General features: G+C 42.2%; 2 protein-coding genes across 2 annotated transcripts; both read right to left on the bottom strand.

The window, feature by feature from the left end:
• Positions 1 to 202: 202 nt before the first annotated feature.
• On the bottom strand, positions 203 to 3,544 carry LOC109884090 (leucine-rich repeat, immunoglobulin-like domain and transmembrane domain-containing protein 2). The gene is made up of 3 exons (XM_031804550.1): positions 3,072 to 3,544; positions 1,923 to 2,710; positions 203 to 1,323 (listed from the first exon to the last, which is right to left on the bottom strand). The coding sequence occupies exons 1-3, from the start codon at positions 3,179 to 3,181 to the stop codon at positions 482 to 484; spliced, it is 1,740 nt and encodes a 579-aa protein (XP_031660410.1). The 5' UTR covers positions 3,182 to 3,544; the 3' UTR covers positions 203 to 481.
• Positions 3,545 to 4,944: 1,400 nt separating this feature from the next.
• Positions 4,945 to 11,191, bottom strand: LOC109884089 (leucine-rich repeat, immunoglobulin-like domain and transmembrane domain-containing protein 1). Its single transcript, XM_020476095.2, has 4 exons — positions 10,917 to 11,191; positions 9,909 to 10,372; positions 8,918 to 9,223; positions 4,945 to 8,447 (listed from the first exon to the last, which is right to left on the bottom strand). The coding sequence occupies exons 1-4, from the start codon at positions 11,039 to 11,041 to the stop codon at positions 7,360 to 7,362; spliced, it is 1,983 nt and encodes a 660-aa protein (XP_020331684.2). The 5' UTR covers positions 11,042 to 11,191; the 3' UTR covers positions 4,945 to 7,359.
• Positions 11,192 to 16,407: the final 5,216 nt, after the last annotated feature.

Raw genomic sequence — 16,407 nt, 5'->3', positions numbered from 1 at the left:
TCACCCCCAACTCTAATCCCCATTATCCCACAGGAAAACAATAGCAAAGAAGCCTCATTCATTACAAAGGTCGTAGTGCAAAGGCATGGTTATTGTATATTTGACTGAACCTGGTGTGGCTCTGAAATAATTATTGTCAATGAGCAGAATACAGTTCACGACATTCTGAAGACAAGGAAATGTTTTGAAGCAACAGTCGTGATTTCGTGCCAGATTGGTTATTTCTTTTAAAACAGAGAAGAACAATGAAGCTAAAAAAAAACCACCATATCCCAAAGATACAGCATATAAAGTAGAGACAGGGCATTTTGATAAAACAATACAATACTTCCCTACAGTCATGGAAAAAAGGCATTTCAGTCTTCTTAACTTGTAGCTTTACAGATGTGTTTCCTGAAGCTTCACTTCACAGAAGACTGGTCTGCATTTCTACCACTAGGTATCTTAGTACATTTATTTTATTTTTATGTTAAACCTAGAGCTAATAAAGCTTTGCTCCAATGTTTGTCTCTTGTGGATCTTGTACTCTGCCCTTGTGGTTGTTTTTATCCTGGGAGGACCTCCTCTTCATCATCAACTCTTCAGAGTCACGACAGAGTCCTTCATCGCTGGCGGCCTGGAGGCTGTCGAAGGTCCCCTGTCTCTCCCCATTGGTCCTCAGGGTCTTCTCCTGCCTCCTCCTCCTCTTACACTGCTCCGTACAGCGGTCCAGGTAGCTGAACGTACATCTGGTGTCGGTGGTGCAGGCGTACATCCCCACGGGCACTGCCAGCACCATGGCGCACATGATCACGATAATATGGATGAACTTCTCCCGTTGTTCCAGCTGGCTGATGTCACTTCCTGTTAAGAACACGATGCACTGACCGGCGCGAGGCGTCTGGTTCTTCAGCGTCACACACACCTCGTATTTACTAACCGGTAGGAGGCCGTTGACCGAATAGGTGTTGATGCCCGGCCCGATGTATGTCAACTCCTTTTTCTCAGAGTGGTATTTCCCCAACTGGATGGTGAACCAGGTCTCTGCAGGGTTGTCCGTCGCAGCGTACCACTCCAGAGTGATGCCGTAGACCGTCTGCTTGGAGATGCGTATGTCAATGTAGACGTTCTCGTCGGCTGAGGACAGGGGGAACGGGGGACGAGACATGGCGGCACCGCCGGAGGAGGAGGCGTTGAAAGACTTGATGTTGATCAGGAAACTGACGGAGAAGTTGCCGATAAAGTTGTTGGCGAAGCAGGTGTAGATTCCTCGGTCTTCCAGGTGCATGGATGGGATGACCAGCTGAGATCTGATGGTCTCATCGTCCACACGGGTCTCTGCCACTGAAGAGGGAGAGAAAGGAGAATTATCCCACTGGGCATACACTGGTTGAATCAACGTTGTTTCCAAGCCATTTAAATGAAATGACGTTGAACCAACGTGGAATAGATGTTGAATTGACATCTGTACCCAGTGGGATGTTGAGTTGTTGTTGTTTAAACATGTACATATTGTATATTTACAATATTTACAGTAATATGTTGCATTATGAATAGGGAAATGGGGGGGGACCTAGTCAGTTGTACAACTGAATGCATTCAACTGAAATGTTTCTTCCACATTTAACCCTCTGAATCAGAGAGGTGCGGGGGTGGGGTGGGGTGGGGGGGTTAACTAAACAGTATTGTTGAGTTTGCCTACAAGAAAAGCTGTTGCAATCAATCTATGGCGGCTTTTCTACTTAGAAACGTAGAAACATGAAGAGCCTACCAAAGTCATGAATGACATACACATGCATTAGCCTGCTTGTCCTAAATCCTGTCATCAAAGTGGTGTAGCTTACAATAAACTAGGACTGACATATGATATCGTGGTAAATACCCCACTGCAGCAAAGTCACAGCATTCTAATGTATGGTAGCCTAGAATAAATAAAACCTTACCAGTAAATCCCTTTATAATCTTCAGGTTGTATGACCAATGGATGGAGGGTTCAGGCCTGGCTTTGACTAAGCACTGGAGGGTTACCTTGTCCCCCAGTGACACCGTCATGTTGGTTTCTGTGGCTGAGGCCTCGGGCTTCATGCATGCTTTCAAACCGACTTCGTGGAAGAACTTCCCCGCCCTGGAACTGGGGCCCGTGCACGTCAGGTAGGAGTTCATCAGAATCAGAGGTGGACTAATGGTTTTGATAAACTCAACGAAACCTTTGAGGCGGCAGTCACACAGCCAAGGGTTGTCGTGCAGCGCTAAAACAACGTTGGCCTCTCCACTGCTGGCCTCTTTACGTCCTTTTCTCTCCTGAGTGTTGAGGAGAGGCCAGTTGAGGAAGACATCCCTGGATATGACAGTAAGCTGATTGAAGGATAAGTCTAAATAGGTCAAGCCCGGTAGTTGTCTCAGGGCTGATTCCGGGAGCACGTCTAGTCGATTGAGTTTCAGGTCCAAAATGTTCAGGTTCGGCGTGTCCTGGAATGCTGTCCATGGGACTGAACGCAGCTTGTTTCCCTGGAGCCGCAGTTCCGTTAGATTCGTCAGCCCCTCCAGACTTTTGATGTTCATTAGGGTGATGTCGTTGAAATTCAACCATAGAGACGCCAAGGCACTGACTTTAGAGAAGGAGCCGCTCGGTAATTCGGTCAGGTGGGAATTCTCTATTCGAATTTTACTGAAATAATTTGGGACGTTGTCTGGGATTCGTCCCATGGCTGTTTCCATACAAAGTAAGGATCTAAAAATAAAACCAAAACATTATGGGTTATGGAAGGACGGTTAGAGGAAGTTATCTATATTCCTTTCATCATAGACACATGGGCAGAGTAGCCTAGCGGTTAAGTGCCGACTTTTGTGAACAATTTGTGGATGTGCTCCTGTAAATCACTCTGGATAAAAGCGTCTGCTAAATGACTTAAAATGTCAATGTAAAATGTTATCTCTCCATATTGTCTATTGTTAAAACCAGTCATGAAAAGCCACCATTGAGTTCAGTAATAGCCTACACTTGACCAGTCAATACTGCATATAACGTACTGACACCGTAAGGAAACTCGGTACAAAACTAGCTACACAAGAACTGAAAACAAACGACTTACCTTCCCAAGTTATCATTTGTGCAAGAGCAGCCGGGTAAACAAGATGTCGAGGCAGGAGTTACTTTATAGAATAGCCAAGCTATAGCTAATACTGTATACAAGGTGGCCATAATTCCTTTAACAGAAACCCATGTGAAGCATTAGAGCCGAGCATCTCCACAGGGAGGGACGGACAGTAGAGGTAAACCTATTACCTTAATCTTCCTTGATGCAATCCCTTTGAGACACCAAATGATAAGTTAAAAACACGCTGAAAGTTTGTCTTTTTAAATATTTTTTTTTAGCTATAATCCTCCTTGTGGGGTGGCAGGTAGCATAGTGGTTAGAGGGGCAAGCCAGTAAACCGGAGAGTTGCCCGTTTGAAAACCGGGTCCTACTGGAAAAATCTGCCAGGAAGTGAGCTGGCAACCGGAGGGTTGCTGGTATCAAATCCTAGATGACATTACCTGGCGTTGTGCCCTTAACCCCCCCCCCCCCCAACAACAACAGCTTCCCGGGGGCCCAGTGTGGTAGCCCCCTGCACTTCTCCAAAAAACCTAACCCCTCTTTCGGAGGGGTTGGGTTAACAACGGAAGTCAAATTTCGGTTGAACCTTGTGTGCAATTGACCAATAAAGTGATCTATTTAGAGAAAGTCTGTCACAACATGTATGTTCCCTAATCCATAATAAACGAACGGGACATTTCAGAAAATAATATGATTTCTCAGAAAAAAATATTACTTGATATTAAATATGCACGGACAGTGACTTAGAGCATCGGGAAGTCCAATATGCAATCTATAGATCAGGGCTACTGAAGACCATTGAGAAAATGGCACTATATACCCAACGTCTCTTATTTGTAGACTGCATGAAACAAAAGGATCCATGGCTATTAAATGAGGAACGAATGGAAGAGGTCTTCAGACACACATATGTACGTAGTCTGCAAACGATACTGTACAAAGTAAACGACCACAGTGGCCATAGACGAACGATCAAGTTGTGATCAGCACCAATATGAAACGCTAAACAAAACATAGGCTATCATGTGAAAGCTATCCATCAAATCAAATCAAATGTATTTCTATAGCCCTTCGTACATCAGCTGATATCTCAAAGTGCTGTACAGAAACCCAGCCTAAAACCCCAAACAGCAAGCAATGCAGGTGTTGAAGCACGTTGGCTAGGAAAAAACTCCCTAGAAACGCCAATACCTAGGAAGAAACCTAGAGAGGAACCAGGCTATGTGGGGTGGCCAGTCCTCTTCTGGCTGTGCCGGGTGGAGATTATAACAGAACATGGCCAAGATGTTCAAATGTTCATAAATGACCAGCATGGTCAAATAATAGGTCTGGGACAGGTAGCACGTCCGGTCAACAGGTCAGGATTCCATGGTGCTGGTCACAACATGTTTCCTTGTCATTTCTTCGTCAGCCCTTCAAATGTATATTATCATATCATATAATCATATAAGGTCATAGGTCATATAGGTCATATAATATCATAGTGTAAGTTCTAAGGCTTAGCTTAATGCTATTGCCGAGCATACTGGTGCTATGCCATGCAGTGGCTTGGCACCTGAATGTTTACATCTGCCTGTTTTCACCTCTTGATAATTGACTATTGACACATATGGAATCATGTAGTAACCAAAAGTGTTAAAAAAATCAAAAAATATATTTTAGATTGTTCAAATTAGCCACCCTTTGCCTTGATGACAGCTTCACACACTCTTGGCATTCTCTCAACCAGCTTCATGGATGGATATCACCCCATTATGATGTTCTGTATCTTTGAAAACAGAACCAATCCTCTGAGTGCTTGAACAAAATGGTTGTCAAAGTGTTCTGGGAAGGAATATGCAGGTAAGGATTTAAGAGGACACAAACATTTATAAAAAAGTATTTATTTATACACATACAGTACCAGTCAAAAGTTTGGACACACCTACTCACTCAGGGGTTTTTCTTTCTTTTTAAAATTTTTAAATGTTTACAATTTTCTACATTGTAGAATAATAGTGAAGACATCAAAACTATGAAATAACACATATGGAATCATGTAGTAACCAAAAGTGTTAAAAAAATCAAAAATATATTTTAGATTGTTCAAATTAGCCACCCTTTGCCTTGATGACAGCTTCACACACTCTTGGCATTCTCTCAACCAGCTTCAACCTGAAATGCATTTCAATTAACAGGTGTGTTAAAATGAATTCCTGCATTTGAGCGAATCAGTTATGTTGTGACAAGGTAACGGTGGTATACAGAAGATGGCCCTATTTGGTAAAAGACCAAGTCCATATTATGACAAGAACAGTTAAAATAAGCAAAGAGAAATGACAGTCCATCATTAGTTTAAGACATGAAGGTCAGTCAATCCGGAACATTTCCAGAACTTTTAATGTTTCTTCAAGTGCAGTCGCAAAAACCATCAATCACTATGATGAAACTGGCTCTCATGAGGACCGCCACAAGAAAGGAAGACCCAGAGTTACCTCTGCTGCAGAGGATAAGTTCATTAAAGTTAACTGTCTCTCGTGAGGACCGCCACAGGAAAGGAAGACCCAGAGTTACCTCTGCTGCAGAGGATAAGATCATTAAAGTTAACTGCATCTCAGATTGCAGCCCAAATAAATGCTTCACTGAGTTCAAGTGACAGACACATCTCAACATCATCTGTTCAGAGGAGTCTGCATGAATCAGGTTTTCATGGTTGAATTGTGGCATAGAACACCTTACTAAAGGACACCAATAAGAGACCTTGGGTTTTGGGCTTGGGCCAAGAAACACGAACAATGAACATTAGACAAATCTGGAAATCTGTCCTTTGGTCTGATAAGTACAAATTGGAGATTTTTGGTTCGAACGGCCGTGTCTTTGTGAGACGCAGAGTAGGTGAACGGATGATCTCCGCATGTGTGGTTCCCACCGTGAAGCATGGAGGAGGTGGTGTGATGGTGTGGGGAGTGCTTTGCTGGTGACACTGTCAGTGATTTATTCAGGATTCAAGGCACACTTAACCAGCATGGCTACCACAGCATTCTGCAGCGACACGCCATCCCATCTGGTTTGCGCTTAATCCCACTATCATTTGTTTTTCAACAGGTCAATGACCCAACACACCTCCAGCCTGTGTAAAGGCTATTTGACCAAGAAGGAGAGTGATGGAGTGCTGCATCAGATGACCTGGCCTCCACAATCACCCAACCTCAAACCAATTGAGATGATTTGGGATGAGTTGGACCGCAGAGTGACGAAAAAGCAGCCAACAAGTGCTTAGCATATGTGGAAACTCCTTCAAGACTGTTGGAAAAGCATTCCAGGTGAAGCTGGTTGAGAGAATGCCAAGAGTGTGCAAAGCTGTCATCAAGGCAAAGGGTGGCTACTTTGAAGAATCCTATTTTGATTAGTTAAACATTTTTTTTGTTGCTACATGATTCCATATGTGTTATTTTATAGTGTTGATGTCTTAACCATTATTCTACAATGTAAAAAAAGTTTTCAAATAAAGAAAAACCCTTCAATGAGTAGGTGAGTCCAAACTTTTGACTGGTACTATATATCAGATCAGATCATAGATATATATTACAAAATATATAGTATGTTAGGTTTGATTGGACAGTAAACCTGGCACATTAACATTTATGGTAAATACACAGAGGTACAAAATATCACTACAGATATGAGTTGCTTCACCAATACTTTACATTATTTCGTCAAATAAAAACTACCAGAATTCTGAGGTCAGATTCATTTCAGAATAACTGTCATCACTCTTCCTCCCTATGTTAAAAAGATGGGTTTCATGTATTCTGGTAGAATGTGCCATTTTGGGGTTTCCTTATTCCACCAAGAATTTCTGGAAAACCTGGGAATTTTGTAAAAGTTAGCATAACTGTGTAACCCAAGTGTCATTTCGAAGAAAGGCAACTGCTTACACTATGTTACCCCCTTAAAAGTGCATGACAAATATAAAATGCTTATTTCCACATTTTAAAGAAAAAAATTGTTTCTGTTTTTTATTATTATTATTTTTTTTACAGTTCACCGGGTCAAGGTTGGCCTGTATTTCTGCAAGGCTGTATAATCACAGTTATGTCAGCATTTATTTATCCTATTTATCTAGACTCACATATATACCACACTTGTCCATGCAACTGTCCGTTGGTTTCTGCCCCGTCTCTGGGCAGTTTCACTCATCTACAATACATCACTTGCCAGAAGAGACCAACCAACCAACTTAAGTTCTGCTTGGAAAGGACAGACTTCTCTGCCCTGTAAAGGTTGAGGCCTTCATTTGGTATCAACAAAAGTACTCACTAGGGGGTCCCTCATTCCTACAAGTAGCCCCAGAGTCCACACTGGATCTAGCAGAGAGCAGTCTGTTGGACTCGTCTGGGTGTTGCCTGGCAAGGTACTCCCCCTCCATCCCCTTAGGCTTCTGTCCCGGGGAGAGGGTCTCGAATGTTACATATGAGTCTTGAATATCTTTGGATTTCCTCCCCAGTAGCTTTTTACAGCGCTTCTTGAGCGCCCCACAGCAGACGATCAGTGTCAGGGGGACAGCGATCACACAGGCCACAGTGATCACCACCACGTTAATGAGCTTCTGGGTGCCGCTTGCGCTTGCCGCCTCGTCCGTTGAGAAGATTACACACTGCTCCTTTTTAGGGATCAGGCCTTTGACGCAGACGCAGGCGATGTACTTTGTCCTTGGCACAAGGCCGTCGATGGTGATACGGTTCTTTCCCACGCCGACGTTGATCCTCCGCATGTCCCTCTCGCCGAAAACGGCATACAGGACGCTGAACTCGGTGGTGTTCTTGGCCGTCGGGGCCCGCCAGTTCAGGGAGACGGTGTGATCGGTGTCCCCGATGACCTTCACCGATCGTACCACCCGTCTCTCTGGCGGCGCCGATGCCTGCAAAGAAGAGGCGTTGGCTGCCAGGTTGCTAAGAACCTCCTTCTCCACTTCCTTAATAACCGCCGGCTCCGTGGCAGGAGGACCGGGCGTCTGTCCATCGGCCACACTGTCCAAAATACTGTAGCTCTCGATATCATACCTCCCTGTGAAACCACTCGGTCCTAGTGGCTCGATGATGGGCATAGCTGCCGTCGTGGTTGGTGGAGGTATGTATCTGGCAACAAGTTTCTTCTGGTAGGCAGCTTTCCCAAATCCACCGGTTTTCCGTCCTCTTTGGTTTCTAGTCTTGGAGCTGCCACCTTGTTCCTCATTTTTAAAGGAGTCTGTAATAACCAGGGAGATGATGGCATCTGCAGTCCCCACGAAGTTGGTCGCTTTGCACATGTATTTCCCAGAGTCCCGGTAAGAGACGGCAGGCACACTCAGGATGGACCAAATGATTCCCTCCTTTGAAACTTCTTCCTGAACTGTGAAATAAATACAAACCAAAAAGTAGTTAGAAGGATTAGTGAAAAGAAAACCGTCCATCCATCTGTAATCTAGGCTATTTCAGCTTCTGACTTTACAACACTCAAAATAGATGTCCTAAGTACTGTAGCTACTTATTCAGGCAACAGGCAGACGTATATATGCCTAGCCTTCAGTCACGGCAGGTCTTAGCCTGATCTTAGATCTGTTTGTGCTGTTCTGTCAACTATGCCAAACAGTTTCCAAGACAGCACAAACAGATCTGGGATCAGGCTAAGACCTGCCGTGACTGGAGCAGGTTTAGAAACACTAAACTTGGAGCAGAAATAAGTCAACAACTTTTTTGTTTGTTTGTAGTTGTTGTCCTTCATCCCTTTTTAGCATATGTAGTGACTGCTTGTTCTTGGCTGTATATCTATGTGTTACACATTAAATACATTCAATCAATCAATAAATCAATTAATCTCACCAGTGCCGTTCATCTGTTTGCCGTCTGCCCGGGTCCAGGACAGCTCTGGTACTGGGACTCCGATAGTCCCACAACGTAGCAGGACGTTGTTCCCCAGGGAGCTCCTGACCCGGGCAACAGCCGTGTGGACACGGGGCCCCTGGCACCTCTGGAGCTCCGTCTCGCTGAACAGCACCCCCGACAGGCTCTCCGGGTCAGCACAGCGCAGCTTGGTGTCGATCAGAACCACAGAGGATGACGGAGACTTCTGGAACTGGACCAGATCATAGAGCCGGCAGTCACATAGCCATGGGTTGTCATGGAGACCTACAGTGACGAAGAAAATACATAATTTCACCAGAATATAAACATTTGAGTCATTTAGCAGATGCTCTTATCCAGAGCGACTTAAACTAAGGGATTTAAAGAAACTAAAATGGTAGTTAAATGAAAATAAATAATCAACACCGCTTTTATCATGGCAATAGATAACATACATTTTAGCATTGCAATAAATAACACCAGTTCTACCTTGGTAGTACATAACACAAATATATATATATACACATTTTGGACAACTCTTCTTGCTCTGTCTGAACTATAACCTTGTGTTATGTGTGTATAAAGTCAGTTTAGCACGACGTATTAGTAAGTAGAAAGTAATCATGCTAGTTTGAAGTGAGACTAGTGAATGTATTCTCATTAACCCTACAGTATGGCTACCTTTACTACAATTAGAGTAATCATTTTACTACTCTCAAATGTCTGATGCATGTCTCCTCCAACTTTTCATTTAACGCTACGTAACACACCACAGGTACTCATGCAATGCATGTTGGGATAAAAGCACCCTGGCTTGTAATGTTGTGGATGGCATCGATTGTTTCTCACGTTTCCTGTGTGTCAATTTGCATGTAATTTAAAGGCTTCTATTTCATTCAGGCTTGCAAACCAAATGGGATTCCCTAAAAGCTCAATAAAGATGGTTTTTAATTGCCGAGCAGATCCTTACCTAGAATATATTTGGAACTGTCCCCATCTTCTTGAGACGGTTTCACAGATAACCACATAGAGAGAACCTCAGGAGGTACGGTGGCCAGGTTGTTGCTAGATAAGTCCAGGTAGGTCAGGTTCTTGATATAAATGGTCGCCTCGGCCAGGATCGACGATATCTTATTATTATGTAGGTCCAGTAGCCTCAGGTTGGGCATATCAGTCAGAGATTCCCAGGGGAAAGAGGTGAGAGCGTTCCCTTCCAGTCTCAGCTCATCCAGACTTCTCAGGCCACGGAAGCTGTCTACATTCAAAGAGTTGAGAGAATTGAAAGACATCCAGAGAAATTCCAAACTGTTGAGGTAGTGAAAGGTTTCGCCGGAGATCTTTGTGATGGCAGTCTTCTCGATCCGCAGTTTCGAGGTGTCTGCAGGAAAGTTGGGTGGGATCAGAGTAATCTGTGGGTCATTGCAAAGGACACTCCTAGATAGATGGAGAGAAAGGTACACCTCTTATTGAAAGTCACTGTATAACCTAGTGTAACACGTTCATTCAGATGACTCAACTTCATTACAAGTTTAACCCAAATTAACCATGGACTTGTATGGGTTCATGACATAAGGTAGACGTACAATTACTGCATAAATAAATCAACCAACATATTGTTTAATTTTTGTCTGTTTAATCTTCCGTTTTAACCCTTCTTTCTTGTTTTTTTATTCGGTCTAAACGTTAGTAAAACATGGTTTAGGGATATTTATTAGAACCAAAGAAAGAGGCGTAGAGCATTGCAAATTAATCATTGGGTCTATATATATATATATATATATATATATATATATATATATATATATATATATATATATATATATATATATATATATTTTTTTTTAAAGAGAGTAGAAGATAAGCTAAACTCATACTACTTGCACACTACGCACCACCACACAACAAAAACAAAAAATGTAGAATAGAAGTTGTTCACATTCACAATTGAAATAGTTGTAATTATTTCTCTGGTTTTTACCTTGCTTTGGATCCGTCTGATAATTTGTGAAAGAAGCAGTTACATTGAGACGGACACGCGCTGCAAACAAACGGTCCGAAGCAAAATAATGTCAAGCAGAAACCCAGGCTAAAACCTCGAAACATTTTCTCTCCGAAACTATACTAACAAAATATACGCCTACTATCAAACTAAACTACAAGATCTCTTTTGAAAGAAAAAAAAAAGTAATGTTTATTTCGTTCTGCCAAACCAGCGAAGCATCGTGTTGCTATCTCAGTGCCTCATACAGGTCTGAACGTCGTTCTGAAACCCGAGATTAAAAGGATAGACATGGATTAGTGGAAAGGATTTATTTTCATTGACACGATTATTGCCCCATGGCAAATGACAGGCAGGCTGTGTCGTTTCGCTTTGTTTATATACAGAGTAAAACCCTTCCATATAGTCTATTGGAGGGTTTATTATGGAGATTGGAGTGAACGGTTCGTTTTTGGCGGTTCATTGACTGTTATAGTCGCGCTGCATGCTATTCTATTGAATGTGAATTTGTGAGTTAAGTGAAATGCAAAAAAGGAAACTGTTGCCAATGGATAATTGCTACCATTAAAATATAACCATGTAATAAATAGTATACACATGTTTAATTTTACTGGATTTGCTTCAATACATTTATTAAATATTTTTTGAAAAACTCATTATTAGCACAATTTACTCCCAAACCCCTCATTTACATTTTTCACATCAAACTCAGTCAGGTCAAAAAGAAAAAAGCCATTTGGGATTCTAAGGGATCAGAAAATATTTAGTTTTTGTTTTTAAATCGAGAATTATTGCATTATTATATAGAGTATACGGTTGCATACCATGGATTTGACAGATAACCCATAATCCCCCCCCCCCCCAAATGTACGAAAATCGGCGCCAAATGTTCAGGCTACACAAGTTATCTATGAAGAAGTTCACTTCACTGTGCCAAAGTCACACTGATGAAGCATCCACCAGTATTATCAAAACTACTATCCCACAATGCACAGTGGTGTATGGAGAACAAGACCCCAGTGGGAACCTCAATAACATGGAAAGGACCAATGAATGGAAGCTAAGAATAATGTTAAACAAAACGTTCTTCCATTCATTGGATAGGTTTGAAAAATGTTAATCATTTGTATATTTTGGTGAGTCAGGGTTCTACTGTACACAAGGGGTCATCTGACACTGTTTCAATATTCTATGACTATGCTTCTTCATCCATTTAATGTTTATATACTTTTTTTCTGCAGGTCTGGGCACAAATTAGTGGGTAAAAAAACTACTGACCCCTCAAATCAAATCAAATCAAATGTATTTATATAGCCCTTCGTACATCAGCTGATATCTCAAAGTGCTGTACAGAAACCCAGCCTAAAACCCCAAACAGCAAGCAATGCAGGTGTAGAAGCACGGTGGCTAGGAAAAACTCCCTAGAAAGGCCAAAACCTAGGAAGAAACCTAGAGAGGAACCAGGCTATGTGGGGTGGCCAGTCCTCTTCTGGCTGTGCCGGGTGGAGATTATAACAGAACATGGCCAAGATGTTCAAATGTTCATAAATGACCAGCATGGTCGTATAATAATAAGGCAGAACAGTTGAAACTGGAGCAGCAGCACGGTCAGATGGACTGGGGACAGCAAGGAGTCATCATGTCAGGTAGTACTGGGGCATGGTCCTAGGGCTCAGGTCCTCCGAGAGAGAGAAAGAAAGAGAGAATTAGAGAGAGCATATGTGGGGTGGCCAGTCCTCTTCTGGCTGTGCCGGGTGGAGATTATAACAGAACATGGCCAAGATGTTCAAATGTTTATAAATGACCAGCATGTTCGAATAATAATAAGGCAGAACAGTTGAAACTGGAGCAGCAGCACGGCCAGGTGGACTGGGGACTGCAAGGAGTCATCATGTCAGGTAGTCCTGGGGCATGGTCCTAGGGCTCAGGTCCTCCGAGAGAGAGAAAGAAAGAGAGAAGGAGAGAATTAGAGAATGCACACTTAGATTCACACAGGACACCGAATAGGACAGGAGAAGTACTCCAGATATAACAAACTGACCCTAGCCCCCTGACACATAAACTACTGCAGCATAAATACTGGAGGCTGAGACAGGAGGGGTCAGGAGACACTGTGGCCCCATCCCTCCTGATACTTTATATCAAACTACTGACACCTCATTTTGATACTTTATATCAAACTATTGACCCCTCATTTTGATACTTTATATCAAACTACTGACCCCTCCTGATACTTTATATCAAACTACTGACCCCTCATTTTGATACTTTATATAAACTACTGACCCCTCCTGGTACTTTATATCAAACTACTGACCCCTCCTGGTACTTTATATCAAACTACTGACCCCTCCTACTGATACTTTATATCATACTACTGACCCCACCTACTGATACTTTATATCATACTACTGACCCGTCCTGATATTTTATATCAAACTACTGACCCCTCCTCCTGACACTTTATATCAAACTACTGACCCCTCCTCCTGATACTTTATATCAAACTACTGCCCCCCCCCCTGATACTTTATATCAAACTAGTGACCCCTCCTGATACTTTATATCAAAATATTGACACCTCCTACAGATACTTTATATCAAACTACTGACCCCTCCTCCTGATACTTCATATCAAACTACTGACCCCTCCTGATACTTTATATCAAAATATTGACACCTCCTACAGATACTTTATATCAAACTACTGACCCCTCCTCCTGATACTTTATATCAAACTACTGACCCCTCCTCCTGATACTTTATATCAAACTACTGACCCCTCCTCCTGACACTTTATATCAAACTACTGACCCCTCCTGATACATTATATCAAACTACTGACCCCTCCTCCTGATACTTTATATCAAACTACTGACCCCTCCTGACACTTTATATCAAACTACTGACCCCTCCTCCTGATACTTTATATCAAACTACTGACCCCTCCTCCTGGTACTTTATATCAAACTACTGACCCCTCCTCCTGATACTTCATATCAAACTAGTGACCCCTCCTCCTGATACTTTACATCAAACTACTGACCCCTCCTCCTGATACTTTATATCAAACTACTGACCCCTCATTTTGATACTTTATATCAAACTATTGACCCCTCATTTTGATACTTTATATCAAACTACTGACCCCTCCTGATACTTTATATCAAACTACTGACCCCTCATTTTGATACTTTATATCAAACTACTGACCCCTCCTGGTACTTTATATCAAACTACTGACCCCTCCTCCTGATACTTTATATCAAACTACTGACCCCTCCTGGTACTTTATATCAAACTACTGACCCCTCCTACTGATACTTTATATCATACTACTGACCCCACCTACTGATACTTTATATCATACTACTGACCCGTCCTGATATTTTATATCAAACTACTGACCCCTCCTCCTGACACTTTATATCAAACTACTGACCCCTCCTCCTGATACTTTATATCAAACTACTGACCCCCCCCTGATACTTTATATCAAACTAGTGACCCCTCCTGATACTTTATATCAAAATATTGACACCTCCTACAGATACTTTATATCAAACTACTGACCCCTCCTCCTGATACTTCATATCAAACTACTGACCCCTCCTGATACTTTATATCAAAATATTGACACCTCCTACAGATACTTTATATCAAACTACTGACCCCTCCTCCTGATACTTTATATCAAACTACTGACCCCTCCTCCTGATACTTTATATCAAACTACTGACCCCTCCTCCTGACACTTTATATCAAACTACTGACCCCTCCTGATACATTATATCAAACTACTGACCCCTCCTCCTGATACTTTATATCAAACTACTGACCCCTCCTGACACTTTATATCAAACTACTGACCCCTCCTCCTGATACTTTATATCAAACTACTGACCCCTCCTCCTGGTACTTTATATCAAACTACTGACCCCTCCTCCTGATACTTCATATCAAACTAGTGACCCCTCCTCCTGATACTTTACATCAAACTACTGACCCCTCCTCCTGATACTTTATATCAAACTACTGACCCCTCCTCCTGATACTTTATATCAAACTACTGACCCCTCCTGGTACTTTATATCAAACTACTGACCCCTCCTCCTGATACTTTATATCAACTACTGACCCCTCCTGATACTTTACATCAAACTACTGACCCCTCCTCCTGACACTTTATATCAAACTACTGACCCCTCCTCCTGATACTTTATATCAAACTACTGACCCCTCCTGATACTTTATATCAAACTACTGACCCCTCCTCCTGATACTTTATATCAAACTACTGACCCCTCCTCCTGATACTTTATATCAAACTACTGACCCCTCCTGATACTTTATATCAAACTACTGACCCCTCCTGGTACTTTATATCAAACTACTGACCCCTACTCCTGATACTTTATATCAAACTACTGACCCCTCCTCCTGGTACTTTATATCAAACTACTGACCCCTCCTGATACTCTATATCAAACTACTGACCCCTCCTCCTGATACTTTATATCAAACTACTGACCCCTCCTCCTGATACGTTATATCAAACTACTGACCCCTCCTGATACTCTATATCAAACTACTGACCCCTCATTTTGATACTTTATATCAAACTACTGACCCCTCCTGATACTTTATATCAAACTACTGACCCCTTCTGATACTTTATATCAAACTACTGACCCCTCCTGATACTTTACCTTAAACTACTGACCCCTCCTCCTGATACTTTATATCAAACTACTGACCCCTCTTGATACTTTATATCAAACTACTGACCCCTCCTGATACTTTATATCAAACTACTGACCCCTCCTCCTGATACTTTATATCAAACTACTGACCCCTCCTCCTGATACGTTATATCAAACTACTGACCCCTCCTGATACTCTATATCAAACTACTGACCCCTCATTTTGATACTTTATATCAAACTACTGACCCCTCCTGATACTTTACCTTAAACTACTGACCCCTCCTCCTGATACTTTATATCAAACTACTGACCCCTCCTGATACTTTACCTTAAACTACTGACCCCTCCTCCTGATACTTTATATCAAACTACTGACCCCTCCTGATACTTTATATCAAACTACTGACCCCTCCTCCTGATACTTTATATCAAACTACTGACCCCTCTTGATACGTTATATCAAACCACTGACCCCTCCTCCTGATACTTTATATCAAACTACTGACCCCCCCTGATACTTTATATCAAACTACTGACCCCTCCTGATACTTTATATCAAACTACTGACCCCTCCTCCTGATACTTTATATCAAACTACTGACCCCTCCTCCTGATACTTTATATCAAACTACTGACCCCTCCTGATACTTTATATCAAACTACTGACCCCTCCTGATACGTTATATCAAACTACTGACCCCTCCTCCTGATACTTTATATCAAACTACTGACCCCTCCTGATACGTTATATCAAACTACTGACC

The sequence above is a fragment of the Oncorhynchus kisutch genome, linkage group LG25 (assembly GCF_002021735.2).
Source record: "Oncorhynchus kisutch isolate 150728-3 linkage group LG25, Okis_V2, whole genome shotgun sequence".
Taxonomy (NCBI): domain Eukaryota; kingdom Metazoa; phylum Chordata; class Actinopteri; order Salmoniformes; family Salmonidae; genus Oncorhynchus; species Oncorhynchus kisutch.
The sequence above is the reverse complement of the archived record's forward strand: the minus strand, read 5'-3'. Positions and strand labels throughout refer to the sequence as shown.